General features: G+C 35.8%; 1 protein-coding gene across 4 annotated transcripts in view; it reads left to right on the top strand.

Annotated features, from left to right (window-relative positions):
• Hex-A (Hexokinase A) overlaps positions 1-25,354 on the top strand; it is a 47,632-nt gene extending 22,278 nt beyond the window's left edge. For 2 of the 4 annotated variants that reach the window (XM_034973438.2, XM_034973439.2), the window contains exons 2-9: positions 3,446-3,608; positions 3,707-3,888; positions 4,179-4,352; positions 6,598-6,697; positions 8,318-8,507; positions 11,154-11,359; positions 13,283-13,509; positions 20,288-25,354. In XM_034973438.2, the coding sequence (XP_034829329.1) occupies positions 3,446-3,608; positions 3,707-3,888; positions 4,179-4,352; positions 6,598-6,697; positions 8,318-8,507; positions 11,154-11,359; positions 13,283-13,509; positions 20,288-20,377 (1,332 nt within the window). In that variant the 3' untranslated portion in view covers positions 20,378-25,354. Of the gene's footprint in view, positions 1-1,208; positions 1,517-3,445; positions 3,609-3,706; positions 3,889-4,178; positions 4,353-4,850; positions 4,951-6,597; positions 6,698-8,317; positions 8,508-11,153; positions 11,360-13,282; positions 13,510-20,287 lie in introns of those variants that run through there. The other 2 variants (XM_034973437.2, XM_034973436.2) reach the window with 2 other exon arrangements.
• Positions 25,355-26,324: the final 970 nt, after the last annotated feature.

Here is a 26,324-nt window from a genome sequence, read left to right as displayed (position 1 = left end):
ATAAACTTTTACAAGTACTTTCGAATAGTCGGATGCATCTACCACTGGTATCTAATATTATTAATGATTAAACTTACCTGTAAGTGAAGTTCTATCATAATTGTACGAGGGCTTTGTCCGATAAGGAATTTAATTTTTGGTTTCGCTAAATATTTTCTTTTCTAATTTTTTCCTAAAACCTACCACGAAAGTAGAAAGCTTCTTGCGTAATTCCTAGGTACTTTTTAGGGCTCCGTACCTCAAAAGGAAAAATGGACCCTTATATCACTTCATCACTGTGTTGTCTTGATCACTTTGTTGTCTGTCTGTCAAGAAAACCTATAGCCTAGAGTACTTTCCAGTTCACCTAAAATCATGAAAGGCAGGTAGGTAGGTTTTATAGCATAAGTAAAGGAAAAAAATCAGAATACCGTGAATCCGCTTACCGCTTACATCACAAAAAAAATTTAAATGTGTTCACAAAAAAATAATTTACTAAATCACATAAAGATGGCGCAGTGCGTCATTAACTTGCAGTGTTCTACATAAAAGTGTTATTATACAAATATCTTGTACGATGGTACGGAACCCTTCGTAAGCGAGTCCGACTCGCATCGGACCGATTTTAGTGCCGAAGTACATAATTTAAAAAAAACTTACCTAATTATCTATTGGTATCCGAAGTAGAGTCAACAAAAAACTTTTCTAAAAATGAATTTATTTTATTTTATTACCTACTTACTTAATAATAGTGTAAGAAACCTCGTATCACATCTGCATTACATATAATATCTAAAATAATCAAACTACTAGCAATGTACCTACAACATTATAGTATTTATAAGTAGTAGGTACCTACCAGTAGTACCCATTAAAACATAATAGGTCGGCGGTCGACCCTTAAAAAATTGGATAAATGCCGCTATTCTGCAATGTTGCACCCACACACCGTTGCTTTGCATCACTACCAGCGCAGATAGTGCTCACTCATACTATTGCAGCAAATGTAAATATAGAAAGACGCGCGTCGACTCGAGGAATTTTTATGACGTCATGAGCGAGCCCACGCGACATCCAATCAAAACCATACAACAAGAGGCGCGCCGCAGGATTTATGATAAGCATTGGATACCGTCCCGACCATAGGAGATAATTATTATATTTATGGGACAAATTATAAATCTACTATATCTTGTGGTATACTTTACTAAATGAGTGCAATAAACAAATAGCCATATGAGTTTACCTTTTTCTCATTTGTATTGCACAATATAATGCTGTACTACTCTGACACGTAGACTGTTTGCGCACATGAGCGAGATAACAACACTTTATTATCATGAATGAAAAAGAACGCGCCAGTTTGCAAGAAACAAGCACAATCGACGGTCATACCTTTAGCAACGGAGTCGTGTTGCATTTTCATTGCTCGCCTTGGCAAGTCGTATAGTATACGTAACTTGTGCTGTGTTTTATTCAGTAAAAAATTCAATTAACTTAATTAAAAATGGGTATGGCAATTAATCATGTACCACAGGTAAGTGGTAGTTTAGTAATATTTTTAAAATGTTAATAAAAATAGATCTAGAGTCTATTGGTTTAAGCCGGGTTTAGTTTTATTGGAAAGCTACCATAAGAGACAGTAGTGTTGTAATGACCGCTTTGACCTTGTGAAACTCGTTGGCGATAAAACCAACAATTAGTTTATCGCCATTAGTTATAATGCAAAAGAATTGCATTGTGTTCTGGATTGTTATTTAATGTAAAACTTTGCAGGTGACAGGCATTGTTCAATTTTTAACTATGTATTAAGGAAAATGAAAAATACGTCATCTTTTTCCGGTTGCTGTTTTAAATAATCATGACTTTAAAAGTTGCATTGATAAATCAAATAAATGGTGTTCCTTTTAATGGATCAAGTAAAAGGGCCAATCAGTACCTACTTACTTATAATAAAACTGTAACTGAAGGATTTCTGTGCATTAAATATATCTATTTTGAAAATTTTAATTGTAGGAAGCATTATAATCGAATTAAAGCACAAAATACTTTTTTTTAAGTTGTGCCCGTCTTTCTGTCTGTCTACTGAACGAATTTGAATGCAACATGCATTCTTATTTCTTATAGCTCCGGGTCAACATTTATAAAATAGTTTTAATCCCGAAAAACAATAGGTTTCGTTCAGGATACGGACTAAAATTTTTGTCTATGTTACCTACTCCATCACTTCATCAAATCCTAACCGATTTTAACAAAATATTTTTTCTTTATGAAGATTGTACTGTCAGGTAGATTCCATGATTTAGTGAGGCTCTGATGAATAATTTCGGAGATAAAAGACGGAACTCTTCAACGGATATCAGCAAATCAATGGCGAATGGCGATATGTATAATAGCTTAGTAAAAAAAAGTAAACTCATTAAGTAGGTACCATAATACAAAACATACATTAGTGTAAACAACAATGTAAATGTATGTAACTTTCACATTTTCTTCCCTATTGGTAACAGGTTCCATATCGGTAAAAAAATGTGTGCGGCAAGGACCTATAAACTTTTTAGTGCAATTTAATACGGGTTTTAATTATCATTTAGTACATTTCATATGGAAGGTTTATAAGTATATATTCTAATTCAATACAGCCATTAGATTTTGTCTAAACTCTAAAGAATAGATAGGCTCCCCGTGCGAAGCCGAATAGCAATCCTAAGGCAATTTATTGACTTTATTTGGTTCTCGAATCATCTGAGACGTGTAAAACAAATATCTCATGTTGAATATAAGTAACGGTTTCTTTTTAAATATTTAATAGTTGAGAATGATTTCTTTGGACTCTTGTGAAAAAAATTTCACATTTGGATTTCGGAGCACCAGAAATTAAAATAAACGAATTTTATGAATTCTTACTTAAATTTTCGCTAAGAAAATACTCCAATTAGCCTTTTTCCCTATGATGTTACAAGTAAAAATAAACACTATTAGGTAGGAACATACATGAATTAGAAAGACTTGTTATGCATGCACTAATGTCTGTTCATGTGTTGCAATGGTAATTTGTATAACCTCTCGCGCCACCTTTTAATACGTTGGATGGTACGATGCCAGAAACCTTCCCGCAAGCCCCAACAACAACTGCACAAAGTTTTATTGCAATCGGATGGATGGTATAGGGACACATACCTAAAGGACAAACAAACAAAGTTATCCTACCTACTCATTTTTTAGAATATAGAAGACTAGTTAGGTATTTAGTTAGACAATGGGGCTGATTCTCTTGTACACAATCTCTAAACTAAACTAAATTAACAGGTCTAAATCTAGTGCTATCCTTTACCGCAAGCAACATTATGATAGGGATAGCAATAGATTTAGACGTGTAATTTTAGTTTAGTTTAGAGATTCTGTACAGGAGAATCGGCCCCTATGTTATATTATAAGACTATAATAAGAAAACCACTTTTTGCAGATTCGCGAAGAATGCGAGATGTTTCATCTATCAGAAAAACAGTGCAGAGAGATAATGAGCAGACTTCACAATGACCTTGTCAAAGGTCTTGGAAAAAACTCGCATGCCAATGCAATAGTTAAGTGCTGGATCACATACATTCAAGATTTACCCAATGGAAAAGGTATCCCATCACTTGATTATACACCTCATACACCTGTTATATATTTTTATATTTACATGAAATATTTATTAATAACTAGATAATTGTTATTGTTGCAGAACGTGGCAAATTCTTGGCTTTAGATTTAGGAGGAACAAACTTTAGAGTACTGATAATAAATCTAGGTGAAAATCACTTCGACATGCAATCAAAAATTTATGCTATACCAAATCATATAATGACAGGTACAGGTCTAGCTCTATTCGACCACATTGCCGAATGCTTAGCTAATTTTATGAAGGTAAATATATTGATTAAAAAACTACATAAGAAATAGGTACCTACCTGATAAATTATTTTACCTAAATTGAGAAAAACATAGAAGCTTAAAATTTTGGTAAAAGAAATATTTTTTGCTGTCGTTACTTTAGTTTACGGTATACCGACAAACATGCGTTTTGACTATTGAGATAGAAATCATATTATTATTTTGATAGATAAATAGGAAGGTATATAATATTAAGACACCACAAAAAAGAAAAAAATTAGGTAGGAAAGTTGAACGTTGAACTTAGCCATTTTTGTTTTTAGGAACATGGCGTGTATGAAGAACGCCTAGCCCTCGGTTTCACGTTCAGTTTCCCTCTACAACAACTGGGGCTTACTAAAGGGATCCTGCAGCGTTGGACCAAGGGATTCTCATGTTCAGGCGTTGTCGGCGAAGACGTCGTGCAAGGACTCAAGGATGCAATCGCTAGACGCGGGGTAAGTTAGTTATTAATTAGGTACCTACCTAGTTCTTATAACGTTACTATGTTACCTACCTACTATTAAATGTTGCGTTAACTTTTTATTTTTGAATTTATTATATTTTTGAACTCATTATGTAACTACCTACTTACCTAATGTAAAAAAAATAGTAGTGCCCTAGGTAGAGACAGGATTTTCAAGAATAAATAAATAGGTAATTGGTAAGTAGGTACAATTGTACCTACACTACTTAACCTAAACTATTTATCTACTTACGAGACAAACCAGTTGTTTTCATGTCTTCCAAACCCTGTAGAACATTACCTATTGTTAAAAATGAATTTTATTATGAGTAGGTAGGTACCTATCTACTTATTTAAAAGACTGCTATATTTGACATTGAAAATGAATTTCGTGATTTCATATCACAATAACTGCCCCTTTCAATCTTGTTTTTGAAGGATTTTTGCTAATTGGTACCTATTCTAAATTATATAGAACAACATTTTCCAGGACCTAACTTTATCTGTAATGGGCATATTGAACGATGCGACCGGGACCCTTATGTCTTGTGCGCATAAGAATCCCCATTGCCGAATAGGAATCATTATCGGTGAGTTGAGGGTGCTCTCTCTCTCTCTAGAAAATAAGGCATGTTTAAAGCCAAAGAGAACCGAATAGAGGCTTTCTAATAATGGAATCTCAGCTCAAGTGACCAAACTAATGCTCAATAGCATCACTCTTTACACTTTATCGGACTTTAACGAAACAATAGGACATAACTAATATTGTATTGCATGCACCTACACCTATAACACTTTCAGTTTTACGAGGTGGTTTATTTTTATTTGCCATCTATTCTGTAACTGTACCTATGTGAAATACTATATCTAGCTAACCGTGAATATTGTTATACATAAAAAAATCTTTTTTTATTATAAGTAATTTTTAAATCTATGTATAATCTACCTACATAGTCTAGTCACGAGGTACGTCGTCGATTACTCATTTAATTGCTACTGGAGCATAGAGCGTCACATCATGTTATAAGGGTAGTATTTAACTGCACAACAATAAATACTTACCGGCTTTTCGAATAAAATTTACTATAGAAATGAACTACTAAATGCACATACTTGATATAAAATATACCTACTTATACTTACTAAGCAAAACCAATAAATAAAATTACCACTATCATCTTATAGAGAGCGAGCCAACGCGTTTATAAAAGCTACAACTTAATCTGTGTAGTGTCTCTAACACTGGGAGAAATATTGTAAATAATACTATTCCGAAAAAAATATAAAAAAATTAGACCTTGTAATTTGACGTAAGGTTTTTACACCTTTATTACCTGTTATATCTCCCAAAGCCACCATGATCCAAACAAACGTTCCTCCCAGTGTTGGGGACAATATGCAGAGAAACTTTCAGCTTTTATAAAATAGGTCTGGCACGCGCTGGCTGTTAGTGCAATGTCCTCCCTAGTTATTTATTGTTTGCATACGGCATACCTACCTACTAGAAAAATTTAATATCACAATTAGGATCCAGCACTAACAGGACCACGCTACAACAAATAGACCAATCAAAGTCAATTGGTTTTTTGTGGAGTAGTACAATTGGTTGTACAGTGGTTTAAGTGACGATGGAGACATTAGATCAGATGTCCGTTAATTTTTTTGTTGTGCAATTAAATTTTCCCCTTTGACAAATTAATCAGTTCAGCCTTGAACGAATTAATTTGTTCATATTATTTGGTCGGTAACTAAGCCTGTTCAATCATAATACCATCTCCATAAGCACGCTCGCATGATTTTTGGTTGTTCACATTCAAAATTTTCATTTGACTTGTGTTTTTAAATTTCTCACATAAGAGTCCTAATATACTTTTGAGACATGCTTAGGTATTCTAACGATAAGACCTTAGGTATTCTAACGATAAGTACCTACTTATACAATTCCAAGTTTTAGATGATCCTAATTTTAATCGATAAGGAAAATTTTATGTATTTAGTTCTTAAAAGCTTTTATTAGGGACCCGTAAATCTCACGGAGATAAGTTAAGTACTAGATACATATATATTTTAATCATCTCCACCATCATACATGCATTTCTCTTGACTGGGTTTCCATATAATGGAAACGAAAGCCTCTAGGTATAATAAATCATCATCCACGACTCGCCGGTAATGAAGGCCTCGTTATAAAATGGGCTAATATCTTTTCTAAAAGCATGTTTTTTCCATTCTTGTAGGACGTCCAGATTGATATATGCGCTATTCTGAATGACACAACGGGCACATTGATGTCTTGCGCGTGGAAAAACCACAACTGCAAAATAGGACTCATCGTTGGTAGGTTTACCTTGTTTACGACGGTGTGTGTTCGCTTGCTTTCTGTTGTGGGTTTCATAAGTCATGAGTCATGACACTAACAATTTAACATTATTCACTGACCTCTACTAACACAAGTACCTGCATATTCTAAAACAAATTTTTATTTGTTTTTATGCATAATAGTTTTTGATTTATCGTGCTAAATGTCGAAAAATATACCCGAATACGGAACCCTCGGTGCGCGAGTCTGACTTGCACTTGGCCGGGGTTTTTAAATAAATTAAGGCACTCTTTTTCATTGAGCCAGTGTTTTTATCTTATCAATGTGCATTTGTGATAACATTATTTCTAAGTTAATTATTTTGTTGTCTAATCAATAATCATAATACATGTTTCCTGTTGACCGGTTTTTTCAATACATTTGCTTGTAAAATGACTTTCATTTGACCGCTACTAAAACCATAAAGTAATTTTTTACAATTGGGCGGCAAAAACACTGCCGCACAGTTATTGGCCGACAATGGTGCGGTAATATTGATTATCGTACTAGCCTACGATAATTCTAAGAATGGCCACCAAACAAAACAGCTGCTCGAGGCTGCCATCTTATATGTTGGTACTATACATCAAAAACTCTTTTTACTTGCTACATAATATTATAAAACCCTAAGATAATGGAACCTATTAGTAAAACCTCTTGCTATCATTTTTAAAAATAGAATCCCGTTTCTTTTCACTCGTAAATGTATTGAAAAACTTTGTATGATGTACTACAGTAGGTATGCGTATTGAAAATGAAACTTTCGGTGCTATAAATTAAAAGCCTCGCCTGCGGCTCGGGTATTACAATTTGCACCCCGACTGCATTTTCATTATATTATTGCACTTGCAACATACGAGTATAACTGTTATTTACGTCAGATTAACATTTTGTTTCAATTTTACCCACTCTATTTAATAATACGAAATGACTAATTTGTGCTAGCATAAAAAAACGTTAACATAATAATATCCATAGAGTTAATACCTACCTACCCACTTATTATGGATTTTCCTGTTCTATGAAGTTGTATCTACCTAATGCAATAGTATTACCTACCGCGTATAATCATATCATTATACGCTTGGTTAATATTTTGAGCAGACTAAAAAATAAACAATAGAAGGAACTGTCCCGAAAAAAGTTTTCATTTAAGTAGGTATACAATATGGCCTAAATGCATGGTTGTGATAATATTGTGTGGCACGAGTTTTTGTACTGTTACGCAATGCACAGCCCGCGCTGGGATATTCTGAAATCTTTTTGATGAAAAGCAACTCTGTCCCTTTCTGTCATCCTCATATAGGAAAATCTTAGCATACTGTGAAATGGCGGCTGGCTCATCGTGAGTTTTTAGCATAGCCGACAGTCGGATACAGACAGTTAAATCTGCATTCCGATTTCCGAACCCGTGGTAGAATCCTGACATATCATGTCAGTGGCAGAAGTAAATACATTTCATTTAAAAGTTGCTGTGGATATCGACTAGACCGGCTTCATAATTTAGTACGCCTTTAACCATCTATTCTTTACCATTAGTCTGACGTCGTACGTTGACTACAGATTGACAGATTGATTAAATCAGTATGGCCTTATAGGTACAGGCAGCAATGCTTGCTACGTGGAGAAGACAGAAAACTGCGAGATATTTGACGGCGAGCCAGGCAAGCCGGAGTTACTGATCAACACGGAATGGGGTGCCTTCGGCGACGACGGCACCTTGGACTTTATAAGGACAGAGTTCGATCGAGACGTCGACACCAATTCCATCAATCCCGGCAAACAGATGTAAGTCACCAATCATTATTATATCTGGAGATTGTGAAACAGACCATAACCTACCTAATAATCTATTTCTAAAACGGCGTTATGTAAAACCAATTGATTACTGTACTGGACTGGATAAGTAGGTACCTATGGTATGCCTTTTTACTGCGTATTATTGAATTAGGTACATAGGTGTTTAATCAATCAAAACCTTAAGTGCATACTAATCTTAATGTCAATAAACCTAGGTGATTAACTTAATTAATTGCGAAGAACATTCATAATACATAGTTATGTTTACAATTCTAACAGACAGGTTGACATGGCAATCGGGGTGGGCACGCCCCGCACATCCCCCGCTTTAACCCGATGCGGGATAGCGCGGGTGTGCGGCGCGTCCCCGCTGGCCTCATACCCCGATTGCCATCTCGTTCTTGATTTGAAAATTCTGCTAAATAACTTATTTTGAAAGGTAAAGTGCACTCAATTTCATATCATCATCACGCATCGAAAAAGGCTTAAACCATAGTCCACCACGCTGGCCAAGGGCGGATTGGCAGACTTCACACACCTAGTTTGAGAACATTATGGAGAACTGTCGGGCATGCAGGTTTCCTCACGATGTTTTCCTTCGCCGTTAAAACAAGTGATATATGCATAACTCAGAAAAATTAGAGGTGCCCGGGATCGAACCCCGGATCCTAGAATAGGTGTTCGAAGTCATAACCACTAAGCTATCGCCGCTTTTTAAAGGTACAGTTAATAAAGGGCAAAGTCTCTTAAAAACATTCTAAATTGGCCCGCTGTTTTCAAAATAAAATAAAAATCAGTCAAGTACCTAATGTACTACTCAAGTGATTGACACATTTTTCACATAAGTAAATTGTAGGTAATGCTAATCATTTACCTCCAGAGGATCCAGATAACTTCCTTATTTTACTTTTACTACTAATAGCAATACAACATAAAGGAATTATTACGGTTGAATGTTTTGCAAATTTAAAAAAGGATAAGGCAAATCCGCAAAGTTTAAGTTCTAATGAGGGTAGTGCGTTAAAATAGTTTTTGAAGAAAAAACCGGTCAAGTGGACTGACTGAAGGTACCTGCCAAATTTCATATTTCTAGGTCAACGGGAAGTAGCCTATAGATTTTGATTCCCTTTTCTTGACAGACAAACAGACAACGAAATGATCCTATAAGTGTTCTTTTTTCCTTTTGGGGTACGGAACCCTAAAACGCCCGTGGGAGAATAGAAGACCGTACAAAATATTTTAGATGTTTTCTGTCTGTTCCCTAACGTTTACGTTATCAAATCATCATTTATCATGTATCAGGATTGCCGACTAATATCGTGGATACAAAGTTCAATCGTAATGCAATATTTAACTGCACTGTAATATGATATTAGAAATATCATTATCATTCTTCAAAACATTTACTTACCTAAACATTACACAAATAATTAATTCGATATCTCAAATGCCTAGAATTTCTGAGTCCTAGTTACAATAGATAAATTGGTACATTTGGAAAAACCGTTTAGGCAAAGACATCTCTATATATAAAAATGAATCGCTGAATGTGTTGCTGATCGCAAATCTCGAGAACAGCTGAACCGATTTCGCTTATTCTTTTTTTATAATATTCCTTGAAGTACAAGGATGGTTCTTACGGAGAGAAAAATTTAAAAAATTTTAAACGCGGACGAAGTCGCGGACATCAGCTAGTTACTAATACAAATTATTTTAGGTTTTACCTGGTGATGTTATGAATTGATTAATCTCATCCAAGTTTAAAATTAGGGTCAATCAATCAATCAGCCTGTTTGCGTCCACTGCTGGACATAGGCCTTCTCAAGAGCACGCCACCACACACGATCCTCCGCCTTCCTCTTCTACCCACTTCCCGCTATCTTAAAATTAGGGTATTTCATAGTAACTAGGTACTTATGTAAAGTACCACGAATTTAGAATTTAGATTAGTATGGTTAAGTTTTTATCAATTAATTGTTACTTGCATACCTTGGTATTTAGGTACAATTGTAATTGGGGTAAGCAAATTAACAAAAATAAATTAATAATAATTAATAAGTGTTTAAAACAAGTTTCTTTATTTAAAGTGCCTTTTAATTAGACCAGATAACGAAATTCTTGATCAAGTTCTGCACGTGTTTGCTCAAAACAGTTTTAATTAAGTACCTAGTTGGGTATCTTCCTATCTACCTACCTACTTTAGAATATAATATCGTTATTTTATTTTAACTTAATGGAGTAGCAAATGATAGAATCCCTATGGTCACTCTTTAAGGCTCTCGTACTGGAAAGGTGCCTATTACTAAGCCTCCGCTGTCCGTCCGTCCGTCGCGCGTCTGTCTGTCAGCGGGTTGTATCTGGTGAACCGTAATAGGTAGAGAGTTCAATTATTTCACATAATGTGTATTTCTATTGCCGCTATAAAAAAAGTGTTATTTCTTGTACTTACTATGTACGTACAGCTACCATGGTACGGAATGCGAGTCCGACTCGCACTTGGGCTTGGCTGATTTTTAATTATCTATGGTACCTAATCATCTTTCTTCCCTATCTTATTATATTTTATCTACAAGCAATTTTTTAGTTTGCAATGTTGCCAAAAGTTTAGTATGCTTATTTTCAACATCTTTACAGCCAAGAAAAAATGATATCGGGCATGTACATGGGTGAGCTGGTTCGTCTAGCGCTCGTGAAGTTCACACGGATGGGGCTGCTCTTCGGAGGCCGCGGCTCAGACCTGCTTTACCAGAGGGGCAGTTTCTACACCAAATACGTGTCTGAGATCGAGTCAGATAAGGCGGGCGACTACACTAGCTGTATGGAAGTTCTTGAAGAACTCGGTAAGTTTTTTTTCAGTGTAGAGTAGTAGGTCTGTAATTATGGCTTAAGAGTCAGCGCGTGCCAGAAGGTGTAAAAAGTCTTACGTAAAACTACTATTCTATTTTTTATATTTTTTTTTATATTTTCTTCAGAATGGTATTAGAAATCACGTCATGCATTGCCAGACACTAGTATGGTGGCAACCTCCTGCCAGACACCTTTAAAGTTTAATAAATTATGAACGGTAAGGGTGTCCTTTTGTTTGATCCAAACTAACATCCGAACAAATGTTCCTCCCAGTGTTGGCGACAATACGTAGAAAAACTTTCAGCTTTTATAAAATAAGGAAGGCACGCGCTGGCTCTCTCTCTTTTATGTCATTCGTCAACAAGATATTTATATTTTATATGCATCGATAAGGTGAAGGCTCCACCTAATTCCCTAAAATAGTTGACGAAACATCGGCTCTAAATGTTTGCCGCGCTCCTCACGTTGCTTGGGGCACGAAAGTCTAGAGTGCAGTTCATATAAAATTGGCGAGGCAGGAGATGTGGCGCGAACATGTGTTACATCTGGCACAAGCCAAGTTTGGCATAAGTAGAACAAACGCCTTTCTTGATATAGGTACTTACCTAATATTATGGCTGAAATTTTTACGTATAAATCGCGCTGCCAGAAACTTATTTTTATTGCTATGCACGAAAATGCGTTTGACGACAGTCAGGCATGATTGGAGCGAGCTGGCCTTGATTGCCACTCTTACATCGAAGGTCGATACTAAAGTTTTCCGCTTTTCTACTTTCAAGACAATATGTAGATAACTGTAGCAATAATAAAGATTAAATTAACACGTCGTCGTCTTGATAAAATTATAGTAATTTGAAAAGGTTAGCTAGCTCGTATTGAGTTGAAATTTTAAATTGAATTATTGAAGTATTTTATCAAACTATCAAGAAACTTTCAGGTTCAAATGACATAAGCGTTAGTAGAGAGCGAAATGATTAACATACAAAACTATGGCATAACTTTGCATCAATCGATGCAATGATACCTAGGTACGATGAAATTAATCAAGTTCTACGAGTTGGTACTGTAGATAAGTAGGTATAGGTATTATTATGTAAGATTTTACTAAACGACGGGCGACGCGATGTTTAGCCAATTTTACTCAAATGTCAGTTACGTAATGCATTTTGGGTGTGCATGTTTACTTACGAGTAGGTAAACATTTTAATACTATAAAAAAATTAAATAGTTTGCGGTTGCACATCACGACCTACGTAGGTAACTCAGGCGCGTGTATCGCGTCGACGCGGCCTCTGCGCTGCGCGTACGTACTACGTTCGACGACGCCTTTTCTTTTGTATTGACGGGGACGAAATCTTCTTAACATACCTACTCGATCTATTTGGGTCTCCCCGATCGATCCCTGAGAGATCGGGTTATGTGGGCTTTGTACCCACTAAAACCCTCTTTGTGGCCAATTCTCCCGGAAACTCAGACTACATGCGCACCTAGGCGGCCAGACCACGGTGACCTGGGCGTCAACGGCCAGGCGGTTCTCGGCGGCCAATGGAGCGGCTGAGAATTCTCAGTCCAGTTCAGTTCTGGCCGCATGTGTCGCGCTCGCGCTTGATCTCACTGGCCGCGGCGGCTAATCGTGTCATTAAATGCGTGCGGTTTTTAAAATTTGTGAACAATGGATAACTAGATCGCACTGGTCGCCGCGACCAGGCCGCCTAGTGCGCATGCAGTCTTTAGAACGTGCGCCGGTCTCTATCTTGCGCGACGCCCATGGGGCTCATTCTGAAAGATAGGTATACACTCCTGACCCCATGCACCTTGCTAGGCACGACAGCTTGTGCCACAATGAACGCCTACGCTCAAGAAAAGTAAAGGGGCTCTAAGCTGGGCAAATGTTCAAGCGACATCTTTCCCCGCAGGTCTGTCGCACGCGACGGAGGCGGACATGGCGGGCGTGCGACACGTGTGCGAGGCGGTGTCGCGGCGCGCGGCACACTTGGTGTCGGCCGGCATCGCCACGCTGCTCAACAAGATGGGGGAGCCACGCGTCACGGTCGGCATCGACGGCTCCGTGTACCGCTTCCACCCGCACTTCCACGCGCTCATGTGCGATAAGATCGCGCAGCTGGTGCGCCCCGGCTTACAGGTACGACCACTTACACCTAACACACAGAATACCTAATTCTACCTTCTGGAATCTGGATACAGAAGAATCACTCCGCCAAGACGTTCAAATAAATAACGACTCTTGTTAAACACAATAAAGTGCAATTCAGCTCGCACAGCGCTGCAGTGAAAAAAACACTTTTATAAACGCCTCTCCAATATCGCGTAAACTTCTCTCTATCTTTACACGACATAAAGTAAAGTAGGTATGAGAGTGCCGTTGCCACATCGCGTTACTCGTTATAGGCCTACCGTTAAACGAGACGGAATGACAGAAAGAAGAGTGAATAGGCATCTTCTAGACATATCATCGTCTACTATTTGGTGTACCTATATAGTTAAAAAAAAACTTACTCATGTATTTTTTTCGTCATTTTGGCACGGTATTTTTTTTTCTTTTTTAAAAAGAATATTAGCCATGTTAAATGACTAATATTCCCCATTCCTCTCCAACTAAGCGTCAGGCTTGTGCTAGGAGTAGGTACGACAATAGTGCAACGGGCAGGGTTTGAACCGTCGACCTTTCCGGTTTTCAGTCCACTCCTTTACCGGTTGAGCTATTGAGGCTCTAAATTTATTTACTTACTATACTTATTTGTTCATGAACACATTTTAATATTTTTTGTGATATAGCCACAAAAACACGGTTCTCGGATTTATTCCTTTACTTATGCTATAAGACCTACCTACTAGCCAAATTTCATGAATTTAGGTCAACGGGAAGTAACTTATTGGTTTTCTTGACAGACACGACAGACGGACAGACAGACAGACGGACAACGAACTGATTCTATAAGGATTCCTTTTTCCTTTTGAGGTACGGAAGCCTAAAAACGGCTGAAGACTGTTAAGTCGCCGTCACCCGCCCGCACCACGCAGCTACCTCAGAAACTACCTACACCCGTACGCTTAGTATAAGATTTTACGTCTCACCAAACGTTGCTAGAATTAGAGAGTCGAAACACAATACCGTCAAAGTAAAATGGACCTAAAGAGCCTTGAATTAAAGTCAAAAATTCAATGCCACTGATTTTAATTTCGCAACGTTTCCGCTTGGAGCGCGCGCTGGCTGTAGATGTGTAGAGAAACTTGAACTTTAAAACAAGGCAGTTAAGATCCAGTTTACTATAATGCAGAAGGTTTTCGACACTCGAATACTATCAACGTTGGTGAGACATAAAATCTCGTACTAAGCGTGCTGTATAATATAAACATGAACAAATAACTATACCAATATACTACCCGACACTCGCCCTTCTCAAACGAATTTTACGTAGAAGCGCTGTAACCATTCCCCTAGGAACTTTTGTAACGTAAACCAAAGGCACTAGAGTTTAGAGCTAGACAAATCAATTTCAGTCGTCAGATCACGGTATGTAAATATTTTCACAAGATAAATGAATAGGTATTTTTACAATTTTTCCCAGACGGGAAGATAGATCACTCAACAAATAAGTTGATAATACATAAAATAATCAGTTTGCTTGATGTGCATTACCTTAAGTATCAACGTGTAGATTACTTGGTTATCAACATTATTATTTAGGTACCTACCAGAAATTAATACCAATTTGAGCATTGACTTATTATATTAATCATATCACTGAATTTGAGCACATATAATAGGGAGTAAGCATTTGTTTGATTTATTCTTTTTTAGGGTTCCGTAGCCGAATGGCAAAAACGGAACCCTTATAGATTCGTCATGTCTGTCTGTCTGTCCGTCCGTCCGTATGTCACAGCCACTTTTTTCCGAAACTATAAGAGCTTATACTGTTGAAACTTGGTAAGTAGATGTATTCTGTAAACCGCATTAAGATTTTTACACAAAAATAGAAAAAATACAATAAATTTTGGGGTTCCCCATACTTAGAACTGAAACGCAAATTTTTTTTTATCAAACCCATACGTGTGGGGTATCGATGGATAGGTCTTCAAAAATGATATTGAGGTTTCTTATATAATTTTTTTCTAAACTGAATTAGGTTTTTAGCTAGGATTTATATATTTTACAGTTATAATAGTTTCAATTTTAATTTTCATTTATTGCATTTCCATAAACTACATCATATTATTAAGTATGTACAAAGTATTATGGATACCCAGTTTGGGTGTCGCAATTTGGTCCTTAGACCTTAGTAGGGAGACCGATATTATTATTTATTTTTATGTTCGTCGTTTAGGAAATCATTTACGGCATAGTAGCCCTTTTCTAATAAAAAGTTTTTTAATATTTTGTTGAGTTTATTTTCATTGTTTATGTTACGGATTTTGTCTGGTAAATTATTATATATCTTTATAGACATTACGTAGAGACTCGAGGTATGCAGTACTAATTTTGATTGCGGAAGGTTTAATTTATCTTGAAGGTCTTTCGGGAAATCGACGGGATTTGATTTCTTTTTTTGTGTATAAGTGTATATTTCTTTTGTTTTGTGTATAAGTGTATATCTACCTTCCATATATATTTCGAGGATATATATGGAAGGTAGGGTTAGAATTTTAAATTTTTTGAAATGAGGTAGACACGAGTCTGTAATTTTTATATTGACTAGTATGCGTATGCACTTTTTTTGTAGTATAAACAGATCATGGGCATTTGTGCTGTTTCCCCAGAGAATAACACCGTATCTCAAAAATGCGTAGCCATAAGCGTAATACGCGGCTAGTGCGGTTTTTAAGTTGGTAGTTCTATAATAATATAATTAATAGGCCTCCAGGAGCCATGTAGTCGATGTTTTCTTAATTGACTTGGCACGTTTCAAAATTAATTATAACTATAAGTACCTATTTATTGTTCTTATAATTCTGTGTCTCTACAAAAGTACTTAGGTATGCAACGTTAATATTATGAAGAGATTTTAATCCAGTCGATTTCCTGATGACCTTTAGGTACTTAACATTTAATATTATTCTTGCGTGCTATAAATTTTTTAGGGTTCCGTGCTTCAAAAGGTAAAAAGGAACCCTTATAGGATTGCTTAGTTGTCTGTATGTCCGACTGTTCGTCGTATCTATCAAGAAAGGCTATAGGGTAATTTCCGTTGACCTAGAATCATGAAATTTGGTATGTAGGTAAGTCCTATAGCACAAGTAATTAGTAAACAAATACCTAATTAGTACTTTCAACTTTCAAAGTAAGATTACTATACCAAGTAGGGTATCATATGAAATAGTTTTACCTGTAAATTTTAAAACAGAATTTTATATATTTTCATGCATAATAGTTTTTGATTTATCGTGTAAAATGTCGAAAATAGGACTGTAGTACGGAACCTTCGGTGAGCGAGTCTGACTCACACTTGGGCAGTTGTTTTTACAGTTTATAATAGCTAACTAGATAGATACTTATGCATACTCGTACCTAAAAATGAAAAAAAATGTCGCTCTCCAAAACTTGTCTTACGACTTATAAGGTCAAGGAAATACACATTAACGGAATGACTATAGGTACTGTTCTATCTTAATTAAGTTATAGAAGTTTCAAGTTTCATTTCACTTTTTAACGCCTCACACAATATCTAAGTACTTAGCAGGTAGCATATATTTGATGCAATTCACCTTGAACGAAAGCGTTAGGTATAAAAAACTTTCAAAACAATACGTTAACTGCCACTCACAATAATATTAATATGCGTAAGTAAGGTCATTCACTTTACATACCATTAGTCTAATTTATACACGAACCTACTTACTCCTACGTAAAATACTTGCAAATAGGTACATGGGTTAGTACTTAATCTTAATACCTACATAAGATACCTAATGGACATAGATCTCTTGCAGGGACTTCCAGTCTCCAGACGACACGTTCTTGCGCCGCCTTGTAATGGGAAAGAAAATTAAATTAAGTGCATATTACTAAGTGCATAGATATCTAAGTTAAAAACGACTTTGAAATCTCAGTTAGTTTTCATAGGTCATGGACTTATTTATTATTATACCATTGCCATTTTATAAATAAAATATTGAAATATTGAATAAACAATTATTGAGGTTATGAACTTATCGATAAGTGCCACAGGCGAGCCCCTTTTCGTTATGTTAGGTTGACCAGCCGTCTTATTCTTTCGGTACAGATCTTGATTTAAGGCTTTGATGAATAATTAAAAGAAATTGAGGACGTCAAAAACTGTCCGTGAAAATATCCTCTTCACTATTGGTGGTGGTTATATCTATCATTTAAATATCCATAGCATCATTGTAATTTAGTGTGTGTGTATGTCTACTGCCGCTATTACAACAAATAATAAAAAATTCAATATGGCAGCCATGCAAATTAAAATAAAATGTGTTTCTTGTACGGCTTTACGGAAGCATTCGTGTGAGATCCCAACTCGCACTTGACCGGTTTTAGTTATGGTAACCTACTTTTTAACCGACTTCAAAAAAAGGAGGAGGTTCTCAATTCGTCGGAATCTTTTTTTTTTTATTTTTTTTATTTTTTATGTATGTTCCCCGATTACTCGAAAACGCCTGGAACGATTTTGAAAATTCTTTTTTTGTTTGAAAGGGTATACTTCAAAGTTGGTCCCATTTCAATTTGGTGAAGATCTGATGAACATCTTCGAAGATAGATACTGGAACTCCTCAACGGATAAGAGTGAATTGCTCGCGATCAGTGTAATAGCTTAGTAAACAGTAGATTTTTAACCAGTCATAGCATAATTCCACTAAAAATTGTGAAATAAAAATTTTTTACAAAAAAAATAAAAACCGACTTCGTTACACAAACACTAAAAATTGAAAAATAATTTAATTTATTACCGAATATATTATGTATACAAGAGTTAATATAGTTCCATAATAATATTTTTTGGGGTCGGTGCCAATGAGGTGCCATTGTGGAGTCCCATAAAAATATGAAGTCTAGACGATTCGCGCAGCTAAAGCTAATTGGCACCGGCACCAAAAAGTATTATAATGGAACTATATTAACTCTTGTATACATAATATATTCGGTAATAAATTAAATTATTTTTCAATTTTTAGTGTTTGTGTAACGAAGTCGGTTTTTATTTTTTTTGTAAAAATTTTTTATTAGTAGGTACACCAGTGATATGGTTATTCTATCAGGTACACAGTTATATTATCACATAGTATGGTAGGTATCTATAAACTAAGCTAGGTATTAATGTTTTAATTCTCTGGGATGGAAAAAACATTTTAATCTTAGCAAATACCTACTGTGGGTAGGTATTGTGTACTGCACTTCCTAGTTCAGGAACATGACACAACACAACAGGACATTTGATTGATGTAGGAGACAAACTACGTTCTACACACACACACCACTTAGGCCTATTGTAGGTACCTACTGTGTTGTGTTCTACACAATCAATTTTAAAGTTTATAGGTACCGGTATGGGTAAGTAGGTACGCAAATGAATCCTTATCTTTTCAATTAAAAAATAGGCGCCCTACTAAGTTAGTGGGTTCAATGTTCATTTAGAGATATCGAATACGTAAAAACATACATACTTTACGTAAGTAAATAATATTATTTTATATAGCTGATGTCCGCGACTTCGTCCGCGTGGATTTAGGTTTTTAAAAATCCCGTGGAAACTAGGTTTTCCGGCATAAAAGTGGCCTATGTCACTCTCCAGTCTCCAGCCTCCGGTCTAAATCCATGCAAAATATTAACGACGATCCGTTGCATCCCTCGCGCCTATCTAAGTCTCTACCCGCTTTCTCGACTCCTGTCCCGCTGGCAAGTAACATCCTACCGATTTCAAAACCCAATGCAAATAGGAATGTAAGTAGGATTTGGAAGCAAGCGCCATTGCTTCGGTTTAGTCGTTCCTTTTCATAACCAACTTAGTAGGCCAGTTTTTAAATCACCACGATTTAGGAATGTAATTCCTTAGAGCATCAGGGTTGAGGAGTTGGGTCCTCGAGTTCAACGATAGTCTTTACTTGGTAGGTAGGTACCTCCAATATCAATTTGTAACCGACAGTTTCTCAATCCCATCAGTATAGGTGATTAGGTCCCCCTGCAGCATCAGGATTGAGGAGTTGGAAAAAAGAAAGTACGCAAATCTCGGAGATTTCGACGTACATAGGTAAAAAAATACAACTCCTCCTTTTTTGAAAGTGGGTTAAAAAGTAGCCTGTTACTCCCTAGTTAATTCTGTACTTGTCTATGAAAGCCCCGTCAAAATAGGTGCAGCTTTTCCAAAGATTAGCCCGTTTAAACAGACAGACAGACAAAAATTTTAAAAACGTGTGAATCAGTCATGGTACAGTTAAAATAACCATATGAGGTCAACGTGAGGTAGTTATTTCGACATTACAGACAGACACTTCAATTTTATTTATTAGTATAGATAAGTATAGATATAGATTATTTCGTATAACCGAGTTGTTTTTGAACCGTTTTGATTAAGTATGAGCAAATACAAATAAACACCCAGATAATGATCAGGACGTGTTTATGTCAATAAATACCTACCCATCAATTCATGATTCATGACAGCATGAATCATCTCGTGACGTACCAATTGTAGGTCAAGTATAATATGCGACAAGTCGAGATGGCAATTGGGGAGGGAACACACCCGCACAGCCCCCACGCTAACCCGGTGCACGATAGCGTGGGTGACGTGCGGGTGTGCGGAGCGTCCCCCCGCCTCATACCCTGATTGCCATGACATGTTGCGGACTATAGCCACCACCTCAGCTTCGCAATTCGTAGAGCTATATCTGTTACTTTGCTTCTCTTACGGGTCTCCTCATATCTGATGTTTTTGTTCCAGTTCGATCTGATGTTGTCGGAGGACGGCAGCGGGCGCGGCGCGGCGCTAGTGGCGGCCGTGGCGTGCCGGCAGCGCGAGGCGCTGGCGTAGACCGTTTACAGCTCCAGTGACGTGCCTCGGCCTTCGCTCGTCACAGACCGAGCCCGAGCCTCAACCTCCAATACCTCAATACACACTTGCAACTAAGCTGGACTATACTGTCGTGGTAATACTATGGTACGTAGTAGGTACAGCAGTAAGTCGGTTTTTAAAAAATTAGGTACATTTATATAATGTTCGTCAAACGATCTTTCTTACTATCTGGGTTTTATGCCTCTGTACAATATGAAAATCACAATGTTTTCACAAGCACAAAATAATAGAACATGACTTTAAACGCCGTTTTTTCGAAACTGCCTTTTCTGACTTATAGAGAAAAAGCCAGGGCAGGCCAGATTTTCGTTATTTTATTAAAGCTAAAAGTTTCCCTGCGTATTCCCCCAACACTGGGAGGAACGATCAGCGACTATGAAGTTTGGATCATGGTGGCTTTGGGAGATAACAGCTCATAAAGGTGTAAAAAATCTTACGTCAAAGTATAAAGTCTAATTTTTAACCGACTTCATATAATGCATATTTTCTTCGGAGTAGTATTAAAAACGTCATGCATTGCCAGACACTTAGTGCCGTGGAACCCCCTGTCAGACACCCTAAAACTTTAATAATTTATTAAACTTTAAGAGTGCCTGGCAGGGGGTTGCCACTTTACTGAGGGTGAGATCTATAGAGCGCACTCTGACTTAGCTTAGACTTAAGACATAGTTAATACGAGACAGAGCTATATCTCTCACATAAATCTGTATCGTTTTAACTTAATGTTAAGTCAGAGCAAAGTCAAAGTACGCTCTATAGATCTCAACGTAAGTGTCGCAATACATGACGTGATTACTAATACTTTTTCCGAAGAAAATATATTTAAAAAAAATTACTTTATGACGTAAGATTTTTTACACCTTTATTACCTGTTATCTCCTAAACCAACATGATCCAAACTTCATAGTCGCTGATTTCTAATACTGCGGCAGTTTTAAACTATGAAACAAAAATCGTGTCACGTGAAACATTTGTATTTTTGTACAAAATAAAAAGTTACTTATTATGAATTTTATATAGATACTTATTGAGGTTTTGTTGATTTGGCGAGGTGCGTTAAATGTACGATAGACCCAATAACCGCCGAATAATTTATGTACACATTACCTATAAGTACACACGGAGTGCTTAGTATGAGATTTAACATCTCACCAACGTTGATAGAATTCGAGCTACGAAACTCGAAACACGTCAGGGTAAAATGGGACCTTAAAAGTTAAACGCCGATTTTAATTTCGCAAACATTACCACATGGAGCCTCCCTCCGAGGGAGGCCTTTGCCCAGACGTGGGACAGCACAGGCTGATTTAGATTAGATTAGATTACCACATGGAGCGCTGGGTGTAGATGTATGGGCGAACTTGAGCTTTAAACAAAGGGCTGTTACTTTAACACTGAAGCCAATCGACACTCAAATTCTATTAACGTTGGAGATGTAAAATCTTATACTAAACCTACAGTGTCTACTGCTAAAGTTGCGCTTTGGGACTCAAAGTACCATTTTGTGTAGCAATAGACTGTTGCAACGGAAAAGATTATATATAGAAGGCGGTTTAGTGAATTAGTGATACTGTAAAATAATGATAATAATGAATAGGTTTCGTTTAGTGTTAAGTCTTACGCTGGTCAAGTGTGATCAAGTTTACCGGACAAGTTTGCAGCGGACTTGAAGCAGCGTCCAGTAAACTTGAGGGTGTATCGCTATCAGTTCACTGGCCGCCGCTTCAAGTCCGCTGCAACCTTGACCGGTAAACTTGATCGTGTATGGTCAGCGTTAAAGATTTGCCACTGTGCTTGGAGGCTGGATACAGTTTAACTGTGAGCTCTCTGTTGGATAGTAAATGTGTTATTTCAAAGTCAAATGATTTATTCAAAATAGGTAATTAATAACTCTTTTTGATGGTCAGATGTTGGATTTCTGAGATATAGTGGTGATGATTATTACGCAAACTTAAAACTAAAGCTACTCTTGCAGTCTTGTTTAAAAATGTTTTTCTATTTATTTATCCTATGAGGTTAAAATTTCTTAAATTCAAAAGGTATTTTTGTTGTTGTTATACAAATGAGTTCGATAAAGAACTTAAATAATTGTATGGATAGACACTAAGATTTTAAGAAGCTAATATTTTGTACTTATTAAATTACTTACATAACTTAGATTAATCTAGTCACAATATCTTTTAAATATGGGCTAGGTATTATTTATTGGAAGCAAAAAAAATTGTACTTTATATGGCATTTGTAAGTCGCGCAATAAATATACCTACTATATATGTACGTATGGGATCATATGTTTTTGAGACTGATTTAAAATTAGACCATCCATAGCCAATCCATACTCTCGATCTTAGTGTCAATCTGTTCTGGCCACATTGTGCATTTGATTTTGTTACATCTCTGAAAACTTGCAATACTATGTATTTTTCAAGAACCATAATATTGTTTAAAAAAACTTTGTGTTTTTAAAAAGGATCACTATTATGTACCTATTATTTAAGGTATCAACTGCCAAGGGATTTTTCTAAATAAGCATAAATGTATTAGCACCTGACTAGCTAAATAATTTTAAGGTTCAGTTAAATAGATCACTCAAATTTAAAAAAATGTGAATAATGTTGACTGAATCTACCAAATTGTTGAAATTATGTGGGTAAGTCTGTCTAAATTTGAACTTATTAATTTATTAGATATTTTTTAATAGTTAGCGTTATTCCCTATGGCACGATTATCATTATAGAATTGAAAACTTTCATTTGTGCTAATTTATTTGAAGACTTCGCTTGAAATCAATAATACATACAGTGCGACAAGGCTCTTTTGGCACTTGAATGACATTGACAGGGGGGCGCTGTTGGAGAACAAAGGCTGACTATTCAAACAAGAACAAAGGGGACACCTGACGGCAACGTTAGTTCCGATTTTCGCCACGCGCCAAAAGAGTATTGTCGCATTGTAAGTTATTACAGTTCTTGCATTTCAAGAGTGCGTGTGGCTCATGCTTTTTTTTAAAATCTTTTATTAACAGGCTTGTGTTTGAGTCTTATCGGTATAAGTAAAATAAAGTAAATGTGTGCGTTTGCAAGCGCTTGCTCACGACTGATTGGTCCGACAGGCACGAACACTTAAAGCAATATGCATGTAAATGACTTAACCACAAGTAAAGTTCACGCGCGCTCGGGAATAATTGCGAGAACTATAAATGCATAAGCAATAAATGTAGGAATCTCATTCTCTGGCAATTCTCTACATTGATTATTACATTGTTATAGAATCATTTAGATCATTCCATTAAAAAAAAACTTATATTTTGATTTGAATACCATGGTAGGTTATGAAATTTTACGAATACATATTTCAACTTTCGTATCATTAATTGTGTTATTTTTGGGCACATTATCAAATGTAGTTATCTTTAATTGAGTTTCATAAATCATACCTGTGGCTGTATATAATTAAATATATTATCTTTATCAGTTATAATATAGCAAATTCTGTTCAATTATATGGTTTCTATAAATTAGTGGTTAATTTTTTGTTTTAGATATTATTATGTAGCTATTTATAAGTGATTTTTTAAATATTTTACTGTGATAGAACTAGGACATACTGTAAAAATATGTACTTTTTAGTTTTGTGATTAGCGCGTAACTCAATGTTGATGTCCACGCTGGTTTAGTGGTCAGGGCGCGCGTGTCCTCACAAAAAGTGACAGGTCTACAAGCCTGGCACACATTTCTTAAGATTTTGCATTGATAACAATATGTGCTAACTGCTAAATCAATGTTTGCCTTTCGCCACCTACTGAAGTGGTAGATATCAGCTATATTCCTTTTCACAAATAAGAGTGTAAGCCTTTGCCCAACAACAGGATTCAAATTTCAAACAGTTAAGTTACTTAACGCATATGGATAATGTATTGTACCGAAATAAATCGTTGGGAAATTACTGGATATTTTACTTTCAAGCAATATAGGAAGGAAACATTTTCAATTTCCTCACTGAGTAATTGATGGTCTAAGATAATTGCAAATAGTATTTAAAGTGTAACTTTCATGCGATATTACATCATTACACTACTTAATTATAGTTCCTAGTTAAAATTAGGTGCATTTTGTTTTAAGATTTTTTCTATACTTAATAATTTTGTTGCATCGAGCATAACATAGCCTAAGTAGATAGTTTGTGTGAAAAATCAGTGCTTTATAATTGTATCTACTTATGTAATTTTGTTGAATTCTGTATATTTTAAAGAATTGTCATTCAATCAACCAATTAAAAAAAATCCATAAACATTTTGGTTATTACATTTAATCTAAAAACATAAGTAAATAAGTCCTAGTACTCAAATTTACTAGTTATGCTTTCTAAAGTTATACAAAATGTTGCTAGCTAATTTATTGGTTTAATTTCTGTGAATTTGCTTTCAACGTTTTGCTCAGTGTTTCAAAATTTTTGTTTTTTTTTAATACCTGTCACCTATTTATTTATTATTTAGGAACAGATAACAATAAGTAAGAATGATGGCAATGGAAAGAGTGTCATGTCCTTAGCATTCTGCTTCAAATGGAAGTTTTTTACATTCCACATGACTTATGGAAGGCATTGATGTCATTTAATGGGTCATTGATTATCTGCGATGTAGTTAAGAAGCAGAAATCTACATATCGCCACCTGCGGAAATGTTTTAGCAAGTTTATAATTCGATTATTATGTACGACAAAACAATGTAAAACAATGTGACCCTAAAATATTCAATTTGTATTATTTTTACAAGTAATTTTTTGATCAGTCATAAAGAAATATTTTATAAATATTTAATTAGGTAAGTAATTTATAAAATGATATTGAATTCACGAAATAGTAGTTATATTTAGTTAGCTCTAAATCAGGAGCTAAATAATGTTAATGATTGCAAAATAAATTTTTAAAGAATAAGTATTTCTCGTCATTTAATAAATACCTACCCTCCCAATCTTTATACTTTTTATTTATTAAACAACTAGCTGATGTCCGCGACTTCTTCCACGTGGATTTAGGTTAAAAAAATCCCGTGGGAACTTTGATATTCCGGGATAAAAGTAGCCACTCACACAGTACATATGTCACTCCAGGTAGAAAATTTCGTCAAAATAGGTTCCGAAGATTGGCCCGTTCAAACAGACAGACAAAAATTTTTAAAACGTGTGATTCAGTTATGGTACAGTTCAAATAACCATATTATGAGCTTAATTTGAGGTAGTTATTTCGAAATTACAGACAGACACTTTAATTTTATTTATTAGTATAGATATAGATAGGTAGGAACCATGACTTCAACATTGACTTGAAAATCTCTTTGAGATTCTGATCTGAGATGTATCTTTTATTCCTGAGGCCTGAGCTAAGCAGTAACTCCCTGTTTCCACTTGTCGTTTGTCGGACCTGGATTTAAATCGGATGTTACAGTGGCAGAACATTTTATATGAAGCTATTCACTCTTGTCGAAAACCGATTTCGTGCCAAAATGCAGTACCACTGGAACATTAAGTGACAAACGACAATTGGGAACAGGGTGTGAGCAAATGATTGGCGGCCAATGCCAATAGTCAATCTATCTCGTTGTTATTAGTCATAAAACGTATGACCTTTTTTTGTGACAAATAACAACGCTGCTAAGTAATAATAATTTATTGACAGATTAGAGATAGATTTTAGACAACGGGGTACATACCACGATTAATGTGATTGCTTTATTTCTCGATATTTCCACGAAAACCACGAAATAAGCTTAAATCATTAGAGATAGATGGATTTGGACATTAGAGGATTTTCAGTTATACTCAAATTAGATTGAAAAGAAAAATATTATGTTAAGTAGTTTGTTTCGAACACATTTTGAAAAACCTAACTAGTCAGATATTAATTA

This window comes from Maniola hyperantus, chromosome 11 (assembly GCF_902806685.2).
Source record: "Maniola hyperantus chromosome 11, iAphHyp1.2, whole genome shotgun sequence".
Taxonomy (NCBI): Eukaryota; Metazoa; Arthropoda; class Insecta; order Lepidoptera; family Nymphalidae; genus Maniola; species Maniola hyperantus.
This window is presented reverse-complemented; position numbering and strand designations above follow the sequence as displayed.